The sequence below is a fragment of the Lissotriton vulgaris genome, chromosome 9, assembly GCF_964263255.1.
Source record: "Lissotriton vulgaris chromosome 9, aLisVul1.2, whole genome shotgun sequence".
NCBI classification, from domain to species: Eukaryota; Metazoa; Chordata; class Amphibia; order Caudata; family Salamandridae; genus Lissotriton; species Lissotriton vulgaris.
In genome coordinates, this window is record NC_141697.1 from 320,125,753 (window position 1) to 320,141,112 (window position 15,360).

At 41.9% G+C, this 15,360-nt stretch overlaps 1 protein-coding gene across 4 annotated transcripts in view; it reads right to left on the reverse strand.

Moving 5' to 3' along the window:
• The window catches only part of GALC (galactosylceramidase), a 250,366-nt gene that overhangs the window by 93,958 nt on the left and 141,048 nt on the right, over positions 1–15,360 (reverse strand). For 2 of the 4 annotated variants that reach the window (XM_086937608.1, XM_086937609.1), the window contains exons 6-7: positions 13,643–13,681; positions 8,101–8,228 (exon numbers count right to left, since the gene is read on the reverse strand). In XM_086937608.1, the coding sequence (XP_086793734.1) occupies positions 8,101–8,228; positions 13,643–13,681 (167 nt within the window). The remainder of the gene's footprint in view (positions 1–8,100; positions 8,229–13,642; positions 13,682–15,360) is intronic. The other 2 variants (XM_086937607.1, XM_086937605.1) reach the window with 1 other exon arrangement.

Genomic DNA, 15,360 nt, shown 5'->3' on the forward strand with positions numbered 1-15,360 from the left:
GGTCACTTCCTGCAAACTAATAAGCATATTTGTTTAAAACATTTATGTTTGGTTTTCAAACATGTGGGAAAGTGGGCTCAGAAACGGGTGAGCAACCCATCAACTAAGAGCGTATGACCAGTGCAGATAATCCTTTGATCTCATTTCCCGTTTCCACCGAAGTTATGTGTTCCAATATGTCCACAGAGATCTACAACCCAGTTTTTCTTCATCCATAATTCCAAATTTAAGCCTTATTCAGTAAGCTTACAAACCAGCTTCTGTTGTAACACGACAAAACCAACAAATATACCCTCACAAATCATCCAACGGCCATTTTATTTTTATTAGAGAATGCACGAACTGTTTGGTGTTTCAACTCAAAGTAAGATCAATTAATGATATTACAGAATGTATCTCTACAAGTTAGCCCATTACAGGCTCTACCTTTTCAACTACATTGTTCCTACAAGTTGATCTTTCACCTCCAAACGCAGGTGTGTTTTCGAAGCAGAATTCTTCTCAGTCACAACAATCTCGATTAAAAAAAAATCCAAGTCACCAAACATCTAAATCTTTCACTCTAGGAGCGAGAACCAGCCACGTTTCAGAATAACCCAGCTTCTGCCAACCTGTTTCATCTGCTTAGATCAATATTACATACTACCTTCATTTCATAACTGCAGTTGCAGTGGTTTTAGGTGGCATGCCCACATGTTTGGTATCTTTACCAGAGTCCTGTTTCAGCTGATCATTAAGCCTGTTGTAATTAAGACCATTTGTACAAAAAAATACATAGAATGAGCTTTGGGTTTGCTCCCTTTTGCCATTGGCTTGTTTGGAAACTGATATTATGTTCAAGGTGTTTTGTAAAGTGTGCAGATTATAATCTGCATCTTACTTTCAATGCTTTTTGGAATGATTAAGCTTTGTGGTACCGCCTGGACTCTAGCATAATGAGAGCCAGGAAATAGCAATTAATTTCACGTTAGACAGCCGCAGGGTGTTGGATGCACTATTTTAGTAGGTCCAATTTTCTTTTCTTGTGCCCTGGCACAAGTTTCGCAAAAGTAGACTCGAGCATCCAATGTTAACAATTGCAGCACAGCTGCCATGCTCCCAAGGCACTGAACGATTTTCTGTTGGCCTGTGCCACATGGTAGATATGGACACATATGCATAGGTCACCCAGCAGAGATGAACGGACATTTCCAAAGAATCTGTTAACATTTCTTCATGATCATGTTTTGAGCTCAATGCAGGGAGATGGGATCGCCTGCTTATAGAACGGACCGTGACTCGTTGACTTAGTGATATATCAGATCAAGTTGATGTCTCTGAAAGGCCAATGGCCTGTTTCACAAAGGTAAACTTACAATTGTAAGTGCTTTTGTGAATTGTTGTTACTTCCGCACAATTGCCAATTCTATAGCCAGATGACACTATTATCCACACAATTCAGCACCTTGTGCTCATACTGTATTTGCTTTCCTCTTTGCATCCTTGAAATGACTCCCCTTTTTATGTGTCGAACAATTCACTACTTATTTTAAATAACCTGGATTAGTGTCGGAGGTAGTATGGCATTGACAGTCTTCCAGCATCTTCATTCAGCAGAACATTTGTTTGTTTAAAAAACAGGAGAAGCTGAGATCTCAGCCCACAGGCTCACAGGTCTTTTATCCCTTCTCCCCTTTAAGTGGCTCTAAACTTTAGTATAGAGAAGCCGGAGTTCCCCTTTAAAGAGGAAGAAAAAGTATCGACTTCGCATGCATATGAATCTTGCTCCTTAGTGAGAAGTTAAAGAAAGGTCAGCAACTGCGTGTAGGTGACATGTCACTCTGCATAGCTGATCAAGTGCAACAGATACCAAGAGTACTTCTAAGATAAAAAGGCAAATTGCAGATTCAATTGAGCCTTTTCTGTGGAGAAAGGACAAGACGCATCATTCAAAGGCAAAAGGATAAGAAATGAAAAAGATGCCAGATGGTACCAGCAGCAAGTAGGACACAGCTACATTCCAATCCCATAGAAAAGGCAGAAATATTCAGGAGGGACTGAAAGATTAATAATTTACATAGCAGTACAAGTAAACATTGCAAAAGATTTGGCAAAGCAGGTTTGAGATACACCAGTCCCAGTTCCCAAGGCAGTTAAACAAATGTAATGTTAGGTGCCATTTATTTAACTCTCTTTAAATCCGTCAAACACACAAACATTTCATGCAAAGGTTGCTTTTGCGGGCCAGCTTGAAACAAGTACTGAACTACACATCCATCTGTTAAGTTACATTTTAAAATAAAGAGATACCCAAAAGCCGAATAAAATAATATTCCAATCAAGAAATCGTGCTTAACCTCCACGTTGAATTTGCAGATAGCGATGTTACTGATTCGTGAGAGATGTTTAATGAAGAATAGTCTGTAAACTACAAGTTAATTGCAAAGTAAAATAAAAAAGATCAACCCAGCACAAAAACAAGTAATGAAAATCTCGCCTTTGGGATTAAAGCAGCCCAAGCGTTGTGTTTGTATCTGAGCAGCCTCCTGGTTGTTCTGCATTATTTAATATTACCCCTGATTTTTAGGTCTGGTGTTAGCCAAGACGTTTTGATTTAAATATATATATAAAAGCCCGAAGGCGAAACACGTCTTGTTGCTGTAAAGTTCCCGTAATAAATTTCTTTGTGGAACTACCCCCTGCGTGTGCTACGTTCTTTATGGATTAAGTATCCGTGGATGTTGGAAGCGTGGATTATTCAAAAGGGCACACCCCCGTTTTGTGTGCACCCGCTTGCATCTGGCTGGTGTTTCAAAGCTGTTACACATATATATATATATATATGTATATACCCTTACTAATATAATAAAGAGAGAGCCCAAACCTTTGAGGCGGGTAATCTCAGGAACCACAGCACCAATCAACACCCAATACAGCGTTGAAAAGGGCAGTTGCAGCAGAAGGACATAGGCTATGCAGACGCCCACCATATACATTTAAAAGGTAAAAGAACCGTGCCAGCAAAGTGGTTCCTTGTGGGCGTGTCTGCGTTGTGCTGTGGGCGTGTGCTGGGGCATGACAGACGCTGGGGGCGTGTGGTACGTTCCACCCTTCATGCCATGTCCCATATCGTGTACTAATCCCACTCTGCTCTCTTTAAATACCCCTGCACCCCATAATCATAACCCACCGTTACTCCTTAAAATACCAACACCCAAACCTATCCCTCAACCCTAAAAATAACCCTGTACCCCAAAACCCAAACCTAGCCCATAACCCTTTAAATACCTCTGTACCTCAAAACCCAAACCTACCCCTGAACGATAAAAATACCTCTGTACCCCAAAACCCAAACCTAGCCCTAGCCCTGAACCCTAAAAATACCACTGCACCCCAAAACCCAAACCTACCCCTGAACCCTAAAATATCCCTGTACCCCAAATCCCAAACCTAGCCATGAACCCTTAAAATACCCCTGTACCCCAAAAGCCAAACCTACCCCTGAACCCTAAAATACCCCTGTACCCCAAATCCCAAACCTAGCCCTGAACCCTTAAAATACCCCTGTACCCCAAAACAAAAAACCTACCCCTGAACCCTAAAATTACCCCTATACTCCAAAACCCAAACCTAGCCCTGAACCCTAAAAATACCCCTGTACCCCAAACCCATACCTATCCCTAAACCCACCCCTGTACCCCATAACCCAAAACTATATCTGAACCCTTAAAATACCCAAACACCCCAAAACATATACCTCAGTGCCTCAAAACATATACCCCTATACCAATACTTACCTTATCCAAACATTAACCCCTTGCATGCTGATGACTGCCCCCAGCTGTCATGCACTACGGCGCTCGTGTGCTGATGACGGCTGGGGGCCGTCATAAACCCGCCCACTTGCGATTTTGCCGCACAGGCGCAGAATCGCGGCCGCATGCAAGGGGTTAAAAAAAAAAACATGCTTTTACCATTCATGCATTTACAACGAATTTGGTTGTAAATGTATGCGTGATAAAAGCATATAAAATGTAATGCCATGGGTTATAATGGCATTGCCGAGTCATGGTACTTTCGTAATGAAAGTATGCGGAGTGATGGTATGCGGAAAGAAAGTTGCGGAATAATGGGTGTTTACCCTCTCCCGGTAAGTACATTGATGGCACGGTGGCCCACATCTCCAGCAACATACTCTTATTTTTTCACCAGCCATTTGAAAAATGCACAGGTCTCTCTCATTGATGGCCAGCACCAACATACACTTTTAGACACACTTCCCGCCACAAGTTCTAGAATTGCGAACTTTAGAGCTGGGGAGCTACGTTCGAATCTCTGCATCAGCTCAACATCCTGTGATTTCAGGCAAATCGCTTTGTCTCCCCGTTCCTACCACAAATGAATGTGTTCTTCTGTAATGTAAATTGTGCTCATGCCATGTTGTCGAGTTCGCGATATATAATATTGCAAGGAAAAATAAAGTAGGGAATCTCGAGTTCACACACTACTGAACGCGCACTCTTAAGTGCATCAGCAGTGCACTGTGAATCAGAGCGTTTCACAGGCCTGTCACAGATAAGAAATGCTATCAAAACGAAATCCTACAAAACAATATACTACTGGCCGGCAGCAATTCATACCCGGACAACGTCGGGACGGGCTGCTACTTTTTTATAAATCATAGGATATTTGTGAATTGCCGGAAGACAAAGGGCCTAATTACGAGTTGTCGCCAGACTAGGAGGGGCGCAGAAGTGGAGGTCCAGCCACCGCCACACTGACAGTCAGAGTGTCCAATTATAACTTTGGTGGTCGAACCGCCATTGCACCCCCACAACCGCCAGGAAACTGCTGTTCCTCGGCGGAGGCGCGGCGGTAAGGAGCTCAGCAATATGCTGGTGGTGCCGCTGCAGCCCCACCATACATATTGCAAGTTTCAAGACCACCAGCGGTTTTATAGATGTCTTTACTCCATGAAAAGGATGGCAGTCCTGAAACAAAGTGTTGCCCATGTGCAGGGGGATGCATCAATGGGGGCACAACTTGTGCCCCCCTGTGTGCATACACACCTGTACCTGCACGGCATGGACTTTACAGTCCAAGCCATGCAGGAACAGTTTTTTGGGTTCCCATTGCAGTGCCCATTTTCAGAATCACCGCCATGGGACCGCAGCACAAAATATAACCAGACATGAGGAAGCTTGTAATCTGGCAAGCGGTGCGCACAAGAGTTTGGCGTGGGGAAACGGGAGGCCGACGCAACGGTCCACTCCCGCACCGCCAAGCTCATATTCAAGCCCTAAGTATGCATTTTATTTGTATTGCCTTCACAGTGCACACTAGGCACTTAATAAAGGTCATGACAAAGCACATCAGATTCACCTACCTGCCACATATCTGATCAGTCTCCACTGCCACCACCTCCACTCATTCTTTGTACCTAGGTTAGCGCCCCAAAATCACATTAAGGCCAACCCACCCCAATGGAAAAAATGCACGTTTAGCATTTCCTTGCACTAGGTGGCAGGCACCACATGGAGCCTGCCACATGGTGCAGGGAAATGTAGGTACCCCCCCACCCAAGTGCAAAACCGAAATGCCCCTGCTCAAGGGGGACCCGCAGAGGGCACCCAAAGTCCATCCCGACAGGCTTTCCATGGCGAAAGGCTGGCGGGGAGGCACATCCTAATCCCAAAGGCGGTGCCTAGTAAGCCCCACCACCATTTTTGGGATGGGAAGGCAAATTTTTCGACCACCATGGACCCGCCTGCCATTATAATATGGTGGGCGGGAGATGGCTTCATGATGGCGGGGAACATCCCACCAGCAGCCTGTCGGTGGCGGATTCACCACCGTCGTAATGGCCCCTTTAGTTATCTTTTGAAAAACGTTTTGTTCGTATTCTAGCTTATTTTGTTAGAATTTGGAAAACCGTTTCATTAATATTTCTAGTTGTTGTATCAGTATACAAAATTATACCATGGAAGTTGCACCTTCTTTTGGACTTGCCATGGTACTTTGCATTTAAAATAAATAAAGTTTGGGTTTCACTTATGTATAGAAGGTAGATGTGGTATCCTGGTTACCAGTTCCTTGGTAACTGGATACCATAGGGTCTGTACAGATTCTAGAATGATGGGGTGCGGGTCGGCTGTTGAAGGTTGCTTCCGAAGCTGTAGGATGTACCTGCTTGCTCCAATAAAGAGTACCTACTTACCTGCATTATTGTGTCTTGGAGTTTCTACAAAAGGCCTATTCACTAACTGCATTTTGTGGTACATTTAGGAGTAATATGGTACTACTTCTAAAGCACTACGAAACCCTATTCATACATCTAGAACTGTAAATCCCTACATCTCCTAACTTTTCGATTACTACTTCGGAGCTCATTCCGATGTCGTTCGGAAAGGCTCCAGATGGGATTCAGTATCGCTGAATCAGATTCGGAACCCTTAACTTCGACCGAATCATATCGTTTTCCCAGTGACTGATTACGGTGCTCGTAAACCGTCGAGCAGACTGAATCCGTTCCGAAAGGCATCTGGACAGCCAGAGTCTTTCAGAGCCGAATCATACAGCTCTATGTCCTAGGTTTCTCAGTGAGCGATTATGATGATCGATTCAGACAGCTATTACGATTCAGGTTCTTAGGAATGAATCAGCTGCCGGAATCTGTCTTTGGGGGTACATATCAGGCTCCACTTCACCCTGGGCCCTCCAAGTCAGTTCCGTGGGGGTACCCAAGGGACACCCTCTTTCCAACCATGCACAGTGTGGCAGGCACCATGGGGTGCCAGCCACAGGGTGCAAGATTTTCCCAAGCCACCCCTTTCTTCAATGGGAGCCTGTATTCTCGTACAGAACACAGGCTCCCATTGATGTCAATGGGAGTCCGACCAAATCGTATCTGGATACATCCAAATCGCTAGGTCTTCATCGGAATCGGCCCCTTAATAGTAAATGTGGGAGGAACCAGTGGAATTGGTTGAAACATGGACATACTTACAACATCATAGGTGGAGTTTAGGAAGGAGTAACGAGGTGTTAAGGGAGGGCTAAGTAGGGGTTTAGGACTAGACAATGACCCACAAGAATAAGCCAATTGCTATTTAGAAACTGCACTTCTAAATCTACTACAGCAACATAGGTCCTAAAACAGTAGCAAATGTACTCCAGCACAGAGCTGGAGTAAGTCCGCCCCGTGGGGGCGATCTCATTATGGTAAAGTACAGGAAAAAGTAGAAAAGTTTTTTAAAACTAGAAAATATAATAAAAATATGTAATGTAAATTAATTTTATATGTAACACTATTTTATTTAAGTCATTTGTATCGTGCACGAATATTAATATTGAAAGTTTTTTTTTTTAACATTAAATAAAATGTATATATATATATTTTTTAAATCGATATTATTTATTTTAACCTTAAATTATTTCCTGTGGGGTCCTATCTTAATTCCCTACCTCCAATATTTTCTATTGGAAGGCATCACAGTATCGGTGATTCGCCGTGTGTGATGCTTAACTTACTACTGCTCCTTTTGGCTCAAATTTTGCTCCACCCCGTATTTCAGAGGGTTGAGACATGTAAGAGTATATGTTTGGGTAACTTTACACTTGTAAACAGCAAAAAGTAGTAAAGTTCCTTAAAAGGGTTAGAGTGCACTTACATGTGTACATTTGTCACAAGTGTAATTTACCTTTGTGAATAACCCTGATATTCTGCAGAAATTTCTATTTTATAGCAATATCCAAAATTTTTTTAGAGCTCATTACCATCCAGTATCTCTACATTTGCTTTTTGACATGACCTCTTCAAAGTGTTTAAGGTTGCCAATATTTTTTTTAAATACTATCTGTTCGACCACAGGTTGAACATTTGCAGATATACCAAGCAGAAAAGTGAGAACTGTGCCATACAGATCACCAAAGCAAGTGGGAGGATTAGGATGAAAAACAGAGACCTTGATAAATCCAAGAATCGTAGTGTGCATAGTATAGTAACCCAGCCCACAAACACCTCGGAAAAAAGACAGACTATTAGCGGAGGGGTACATGGTTTGCAATTTAGGTGGCTGGCACGAAACAAAACTTAAGAGTCTGTGGCAATTCAAAACTTACCCTACAATCTGTACAGCCTCATTAAGAGAAGGATCAACAACTAGCGAGCTGACAATCTCCCAGCCGCCATCCGCCGCGATGATTCCAACTCTCTTCAAACCCAATTTGTCTAAAGTATTCCGAAGAACCTTTGTGACAGAGAACACACTTCAAAACTTTGGCAGTGGCCAATAAAACAGTTATCTAAAAAGTTTGGCAGTGGCCAATAAAACAGTTATCTAAAAAGTATGTGTACACAAAACAAATCCTTTAATCAATATACTGTCTGGAACCGAGTTGTGTCCACAAAATTAATCATCTGTAGATTGGCAAATGCCATTGAATAGGCTTTGTGCAGTGGGAGTGAAGTCGTAATGTAGCCACTAATATAATCAAGACTGAATTCCTCTTCTGGTATGGTGGACATTTAATTAAACATTATTTTTTAAAATAAGACAAAAAGAGTGCAATTTCTCACATTTCTATGCACTGGAGAGGTTTTAAACGAAGCTTGAATATCCCTAAGTGACCGTTTTGGGGTAAGCAAAATTACCTCTTGTTGATTTTGAACAGCTACACTTTCCACGCAAATCGGGATTTCCCTGTTATTACATCAGAGATGATTATGTCTGTAGGTGATCAGAACTACCAATCCAGGGGTGCGACAACTGTAAATAAGAGGTCTGGCCTCAATCACATTATTTTTCATGTGCCGTTAAAATCGTAATTTAAGTAACCTTCTGTGAAAGGGGAGATGGAAGCACTAAGCAACAAAAACAGTAGCAAAACCAATAGTTTGATCTTTATATGGTGTGCAGATTAGGATTGCCAATACCATACAATCATCAAAGATATTGTTTTTTGAGGAGCTTGTTGGCCTGGCAGTACTGGGGACAGGCACAGACAAAATAATCTGAGCAAGCATTTCCAAATGCAATAGGTTTCGAGTTGTCCAATTCCTCCCAAAACATTCAGGTACTGCCCAAGACATTTGATCGGGTTGAAAATTAGCTAAGGATGTATATTAACATTCTCGCTACATATTTTCACTTGCACTGGTTGCCCTCCTCTCAGAGCAAGCCTGAACTTTAAAGTATTCAAAATGATGTACTTTTTGTGCCCTTCCAACAATATATTAGATATTGCCACCATTGTGTCATAGCCATCATGTTGTCAGATATTATCACTACTGTACCAGGGCCAACCTTTTACCAATCTTTCGCCGTAGTGCCAAGGCCAGTATGTTGCCAGGAGTTACCACCATTTTGCAAGTGCCCATAAGTTCCTAAAGGTGTTGACCATTGCGCCAGAACCAGTATTTTTACTGGGAATTACCACCACTGTGGCAACTCGAGTAGATTATAGTTCTTTAATAAACTTTGCCCAAGAAGAAAACTAGCCTTTTTTCTTCCGTTTTTAGTCATTCCTTCTTTCCTTTTTTCTTTAATTTCTTCGTTCCTTTTTCTTTCTAAAATTCCTTCTTTGCTTCCCTTTTTGTTTCTTTCCTTCTATCTTTCCTTTTCTTTCTTTCATTCATTTTTTTCTTGCTTTTCCTTTTTCCTTCATTTATTGATTTCCCTTTTTCTTTCATTCCCTTCTTGCTTTCGTTTCTTTCATTTGTTCTTTCACTTATTTCTTTCATTCCTTCTTCCCTTCTTTCTTGCATTCCTTTTTTAGGGCGAGCGAAGCGAAAAGCCCTCTTGCAGGGATTTGAAAACTGGACCTGCAAATTCCTCACATTCCTCATGCTCATGCGTGTGAGGGTCCATTTGCGGTCTGCTATTGGCCTTTCAGTGCTTGCTGTTCTGTAAAATACACACCAATAGGCCAGAGGCGAGAGCATAGCTCCGCCCCTGGCCCATTGGTGTCTATTACGCGCATTTTATCGCGAAAGCGATCGCTTTCAGTGCCTGCCTTCGGGTGATGCTTGTTCTTTCATTGCTTTTCCTTCTTTCTTGGATTCTGTTTTTTTCTCATTAATTTCCTTTCTTGCTTACTTTTTTCTTTATTCTTGCTTTTTCTCTTACCTTCTTTCTTTCCTAAATTTCTCCTTTCTAGCTTTCATTCTTCTTTCTTGCTTCCCTTATTTTCTTCCTGCTGTATTTTCTTCCTGCTCTCTTGCCTTCTTCAATTTCCCTGTTCTTTTCCCTTCTTTATTGATTTCTTTCTATTTTGTTTTTTTTACTCTTTTCGTTACTCCTTTTTTGCTCTATTTTTCTCTCCTTATTTCCTTCGTTCTTTTATTTCTTCTTCCTTTCCTCCTATTTTTCTATCCTTTGTTCTTTCTTGCCTTCCTTCTTTCTCACCTTCCGTCTTTCTTTATTGCCTTCCTTGTTTCTTTCCTTCTTTCTTTCCTTCCTTCTTGAATTCCATCTTTTCCTTCTTTGTATCCTTTTTCTTACTTTCCCTTTTCTTCTTTCGTTCCCTCTTTCCTCTCTTGTTCTTTTCTTTCTCTAAGGCAAGCAGCTGGCTGGCAATGGCATAACATTTGACTTTTTAGGTCTGTGTTCATCAAAACCTTTTGATTTGACTAACATTATATGTATGACATACTTCCTTAGAGGGATTTTATGCAACACGTTAGTGATTGTGTCATTCACATTTTTCTCCAAGCTACTCAAACATGCATCAAGGGGCAGCGGGTCACCGCACTTCAGCCACTGGTCAAATGCACTATGAGTTATGGCAGTCTTCCCTTTCAAAAGGGACACATCCACATACAAAGTAGTTCCCTCAGTGATAGGGAATACTATGGTAATGAGTGCTGCTTTGTGACCAAACAAAGTGTTTTGCCTTTGGTGAATGTTTTTTTTAGATTGACACGTACCCAGCAGTTTTCCAGGCAATATAGTTTAGCAAAAGCTGAGACAAAACAAAAGAAGAATTTCCAAAAGATTGACGTGCAACACCATACCTATTGGCTTTGCTAATGCTGGTCTAATTGGCTTCTACTGTAAACTGCTTCTGCTACTCCAGTAGGCCTGTCTCTTCTTTTTCTTCGTCATGCAGCTCCAATTGGCGCTCAAGTATGGGATTTCAGGGTGGGGTAATGAAGCAAAATCATGGTGAAGGGATTGGAGAGAGAGTTCACCCTCTCGGTCCAATAGGACAGGAGTGGAGCAGGAGGAGGTAATTAAGCTTCAGTGCAGGAGTGGGAGAGGAGAACAGGCCAAAGTCCTATTGAGGGGAGGGAGGGCATGCGCAAAATGGGAAGCAGTGGAGCATATTAGCAGCCATCAGGTGTTCTGGGGAGGTGGGAGAAGGTACAATGTAGGCACCGGCAGAGAAATTCACTTCTTTCTGCCAGTGCAGGCATTGCTTCACAGGGACTTCTTTGTGTTCAAGAGAAAGGTTACACGTTTCAGTTTGTCTAGCAACGGATTGAATGGTATGCCTTGCGACATGCCGAATGGCCATTTTCTCTCACACTTTTTTCACTTTAGTGCGCCCCTCTGCGGCTACACTAAGGCAAAACCTAAAAGGTAGGTCACAGATAAAAAGAGTTGCTTGTAGCTGGCATTTTTTTCAAATGCCTTTGTTAGCTCTTCCTCACTTGTGCTGCTGAGTCGCTCGCTGACTAACCATCATGAAACAGTACTCACAACCTCTTGTTTTATGCTTCCAAGATGGCCACCACGTTGTGGCTTTTCCCAGTGTCCACTTCCCATGACTTCTGAGCTGCTCGCCAACTGATCTGAGATGTAAAATATGCCCACGTGTATTCAAATGGAGGGAGAAGAATACACCCATACAGTAAATAGAAAAAATTGTGACACAAAATTACTCATGTGCCAAAATTCAACGCGTGGACTGATACAATATGTTCGCCATTAATGGAGCAAGCGTCATACAAGTTAACCCTAGAAAAATGCATGAGCAGTGTGCAACTCTTTTTTTCAATTGGGTAACTCTTATTTTGCTTCTGCTAAGGAAAGTGAGGAAAGCAATCACACAATTGTACACAAAATAAATAAAATCAACATTACAGTCAGTGAATGGGAACACCCTACATACATTCTCACATGCACCTAAAAAAACTAAGATACCAGAACCCACACAGAACCTAGTCACTTGCTTAGGTTAGCATTGCAACTTTACCTGCTAAACATCTTACTTGATGAGATCATTAGGGTTCGTATGTAATTCAACAATGAACTTACAGGGTTTACGGACAGCAAGGAAGCTACTCATCCCAAATGTTTTTATTTGATTATAGTCTGATTTAAAGTTTGTGATTCACACTTTTCATGATGTGTACTGATGAAGAATGGATTGCATTGAATTTTGCTGTAAACCTCAAATATCAAAGGATTCCCATGAATTGACTTTATTCTAGGAGCTATTGCATGTGAAAGGCACTAAACTCTATGTGTCTTCTCAAACACTACATCACAGATACATATAATAATTAAATGGACTTAAACAATCCTACAGTGATATTGAATCACCATAGATTTTGCAAGTAAACCAGTGTCCTTCACTTGGTCAATCCGAACTCACAGTGAAAGCAGTATGGGACTTGCCCCAATGTATTTTATCCTCTACGTTGGACAGAAGGAGAACTGTGACCCATGAGTACAAACACTGAAGGCAACACAAGCTTCAAACTCCTTTACTGCTAAGCAAAGCAGTGAGGAGAAGTAAGCACAGTGATCTGAATAGCAACAGTCCCAAAACCTAATTATATGGGGAACTAGAAAAAGTAAACTGGTTGTGTAGTTTCTATGAGGAGGGGCAGATTACATTGTACCTTGGATAGGTGAACGTTTTCTAGATTCTTTAATTGGCTACTTTTAGAAACCTATCAGGTAGATAATAAATAGTCATATGGTCAGCTGACTGTTCTTCCAGGTTCTTTACAAATCGTTTTACTATTCCTATATTTTGCTTGTTTGTTACCCTTCAGATGTACAAAGCCACAAACGTTCCATCCCTCCTCCACCCTGTTTCCAATGCACACATGCCATCCATTTCATGATGGCTACTCTAGCTATCTCCAAAGTGGCCTTCATGGGCAAAAACTCTTAATCACACAAACTGTTCCAATGATGACATCACTTGAGTAAGGCCATTCAGCGTTATTCACCGACTACTTGAATTCTCTTCTGAAAAATGAAACTATCATTAAGAAATTTAGAGTAGACACTGTACCATCTCCATTACTTTATAGTGATCTGTATAGTTCTGCAAACGTACAGAACAGAATGAAACTTTTAAAAAATGACACAGAAGATATTGGAAGTTCCGTGGACTTCACATTCCATTTCTACCCGCTGCAGGAGACTAGAAATGCTGGCACAGTCAACATCACTGCAGGATCAGAAATTCACCCTGGAAACTCTTAAGGAAAACCAAAAGCACAGATTTGTGTAAATCTTGGAATTATTTCTCACTTATCAAAAATGTGCATCTGTAAAACAGTAATTGTTGAGGCGCTGACCGCAAAAACAACCAATTAGCATGGTAACCGAAACATATCACATGCTCATCATCAAGTTTCTAACATATTTTCAACAGTGAAACTCTCAACCAAAAATCCTAATGTATGCCTTACGTCACATACCTTGATGTATTTGATGTCAAATGCACGTTCGTTCCAGATCTGTAAAATAAAGTGTATAATGAACTTGCAGATTATGAGGAAAATGACACAGCCTATCAACTGAGTTCCATCACTTTCAACTTCCCAAGGTCCCTCCTCCCAAAAAGACCTAAGCAAACATTCATGCAACTCCCAAATCAACTACATTTAAGGTTTTTTACATCCAGAATTGGAAATCACACCTCAAAGGGCGCATCACTAAAGCAAAAAGAAGCAGAGGAAAAGTATTTCGAAAGTCTGGCACTTACCTAAAAGCGAAACCACCGAGGAGTGTGGTGTCCTGGTAAAGTCAGAGACTAAGGTCTCCCAGGTATCCAGACTAGATGGGCCTGCTTGAGTTTTTGTTGGCGTTTATTATGAATGGAGAGTGGGTAGGAGGGGGATTAGAGGTGCTCGGTACAATATACATACAACGTGTGGTAAGTGGTTAGCCCACTTCAGCCACTGGCGCCCTTCACTGTGGGTGGCAGCATTCTAGCCTCTCAAAAGGTGCATATCCACACACAAAGCAGTTCCATTCAGTGCCAGAGACTATTATGCCACGCAAACAAATGATGGACGGAATGCTGAATAAATCATACATTTACCCCCAGTCAAGAGATCTGGGTTAAATCCATTGTTCTTTTGCTCACCATGCCACCACAGTTTAGACCCAGCCATAAAGAAATCAGTCTTGACCCTGTGCCTCATGGGAACATTCCAGATCGAACTGCCAAGCCAAGTCCTCCCAGGACCGGAAACAAGCATCCTGGGTCCGGTTTCTGGGTATTACCCATCATCAGTCAAGCTAGCTTGAATCCTGTGGCACAGTGAGCAAGGTACCCACATCTGGGCATACCAATCCCACTTAGGGTGAAAAGTGCTACGCAAACAAATGATGGACGGAATGCTGAATTCATCCTACATTCACCCCCAGTCAAGAGATCTGGGTTAAATCCATCGTTCTTTTGCTCACCAAGCCACCCCAGTTTAGTCCCAGCCATATGCAAATCATTCTTGACCCTGTGCCTCATGGGCACAGTCCAGACTATTATGCCAGCATGTACTTTTTGAAACAAAAAAGACTTCGGTTTTTGACATTTTTTAGATTTACAAAGGCCCAGCAGCTTTCCCAATTGATTTTGTGGTTCTCCCATGCCACAATAGTGACCATAATGCCTTGGTACTCGACTTAGGCCTTCCCGAGATGGGCTTAAACTTAGGTGAAAGAGTGGACAATTGGGAGATTCCACTATTATCGAATAACAGAAGGAGGCTTAAATGGCCAATGGTGAAAAGATCCACAGAATTAATGAGTTCCCTCTACCAAGTTGGTTTACGGGCACTCAATGATCTAAGTGGTTTATTAGAACAGGGACAGGAAGCAGCTCCTAATTATATCCATAATATTCATACAGGTCTAGGGACCGCTCTCACGCAAATACTTAACCCCCCCTTATGGGCAAATTAAGGAAAAATAGGAAGGCCAGCTCATGGTATGATTCTGACTGCAGGGTAGCCAAGGTGGCACTCTTGGCTGCAATCAAAGCCATGAATAGACCATTAATAAAAGCAAAGAGGCTCGAGTATAAGAAAGCGCAGTTTGAGGCCAAACAGACCTGGGAGAATACCAAATGGTCTGCTATTAAAAATGCCCTTGGGTGTAGGGATATGAGGAAATTTTTGATTATAGTTTGTTC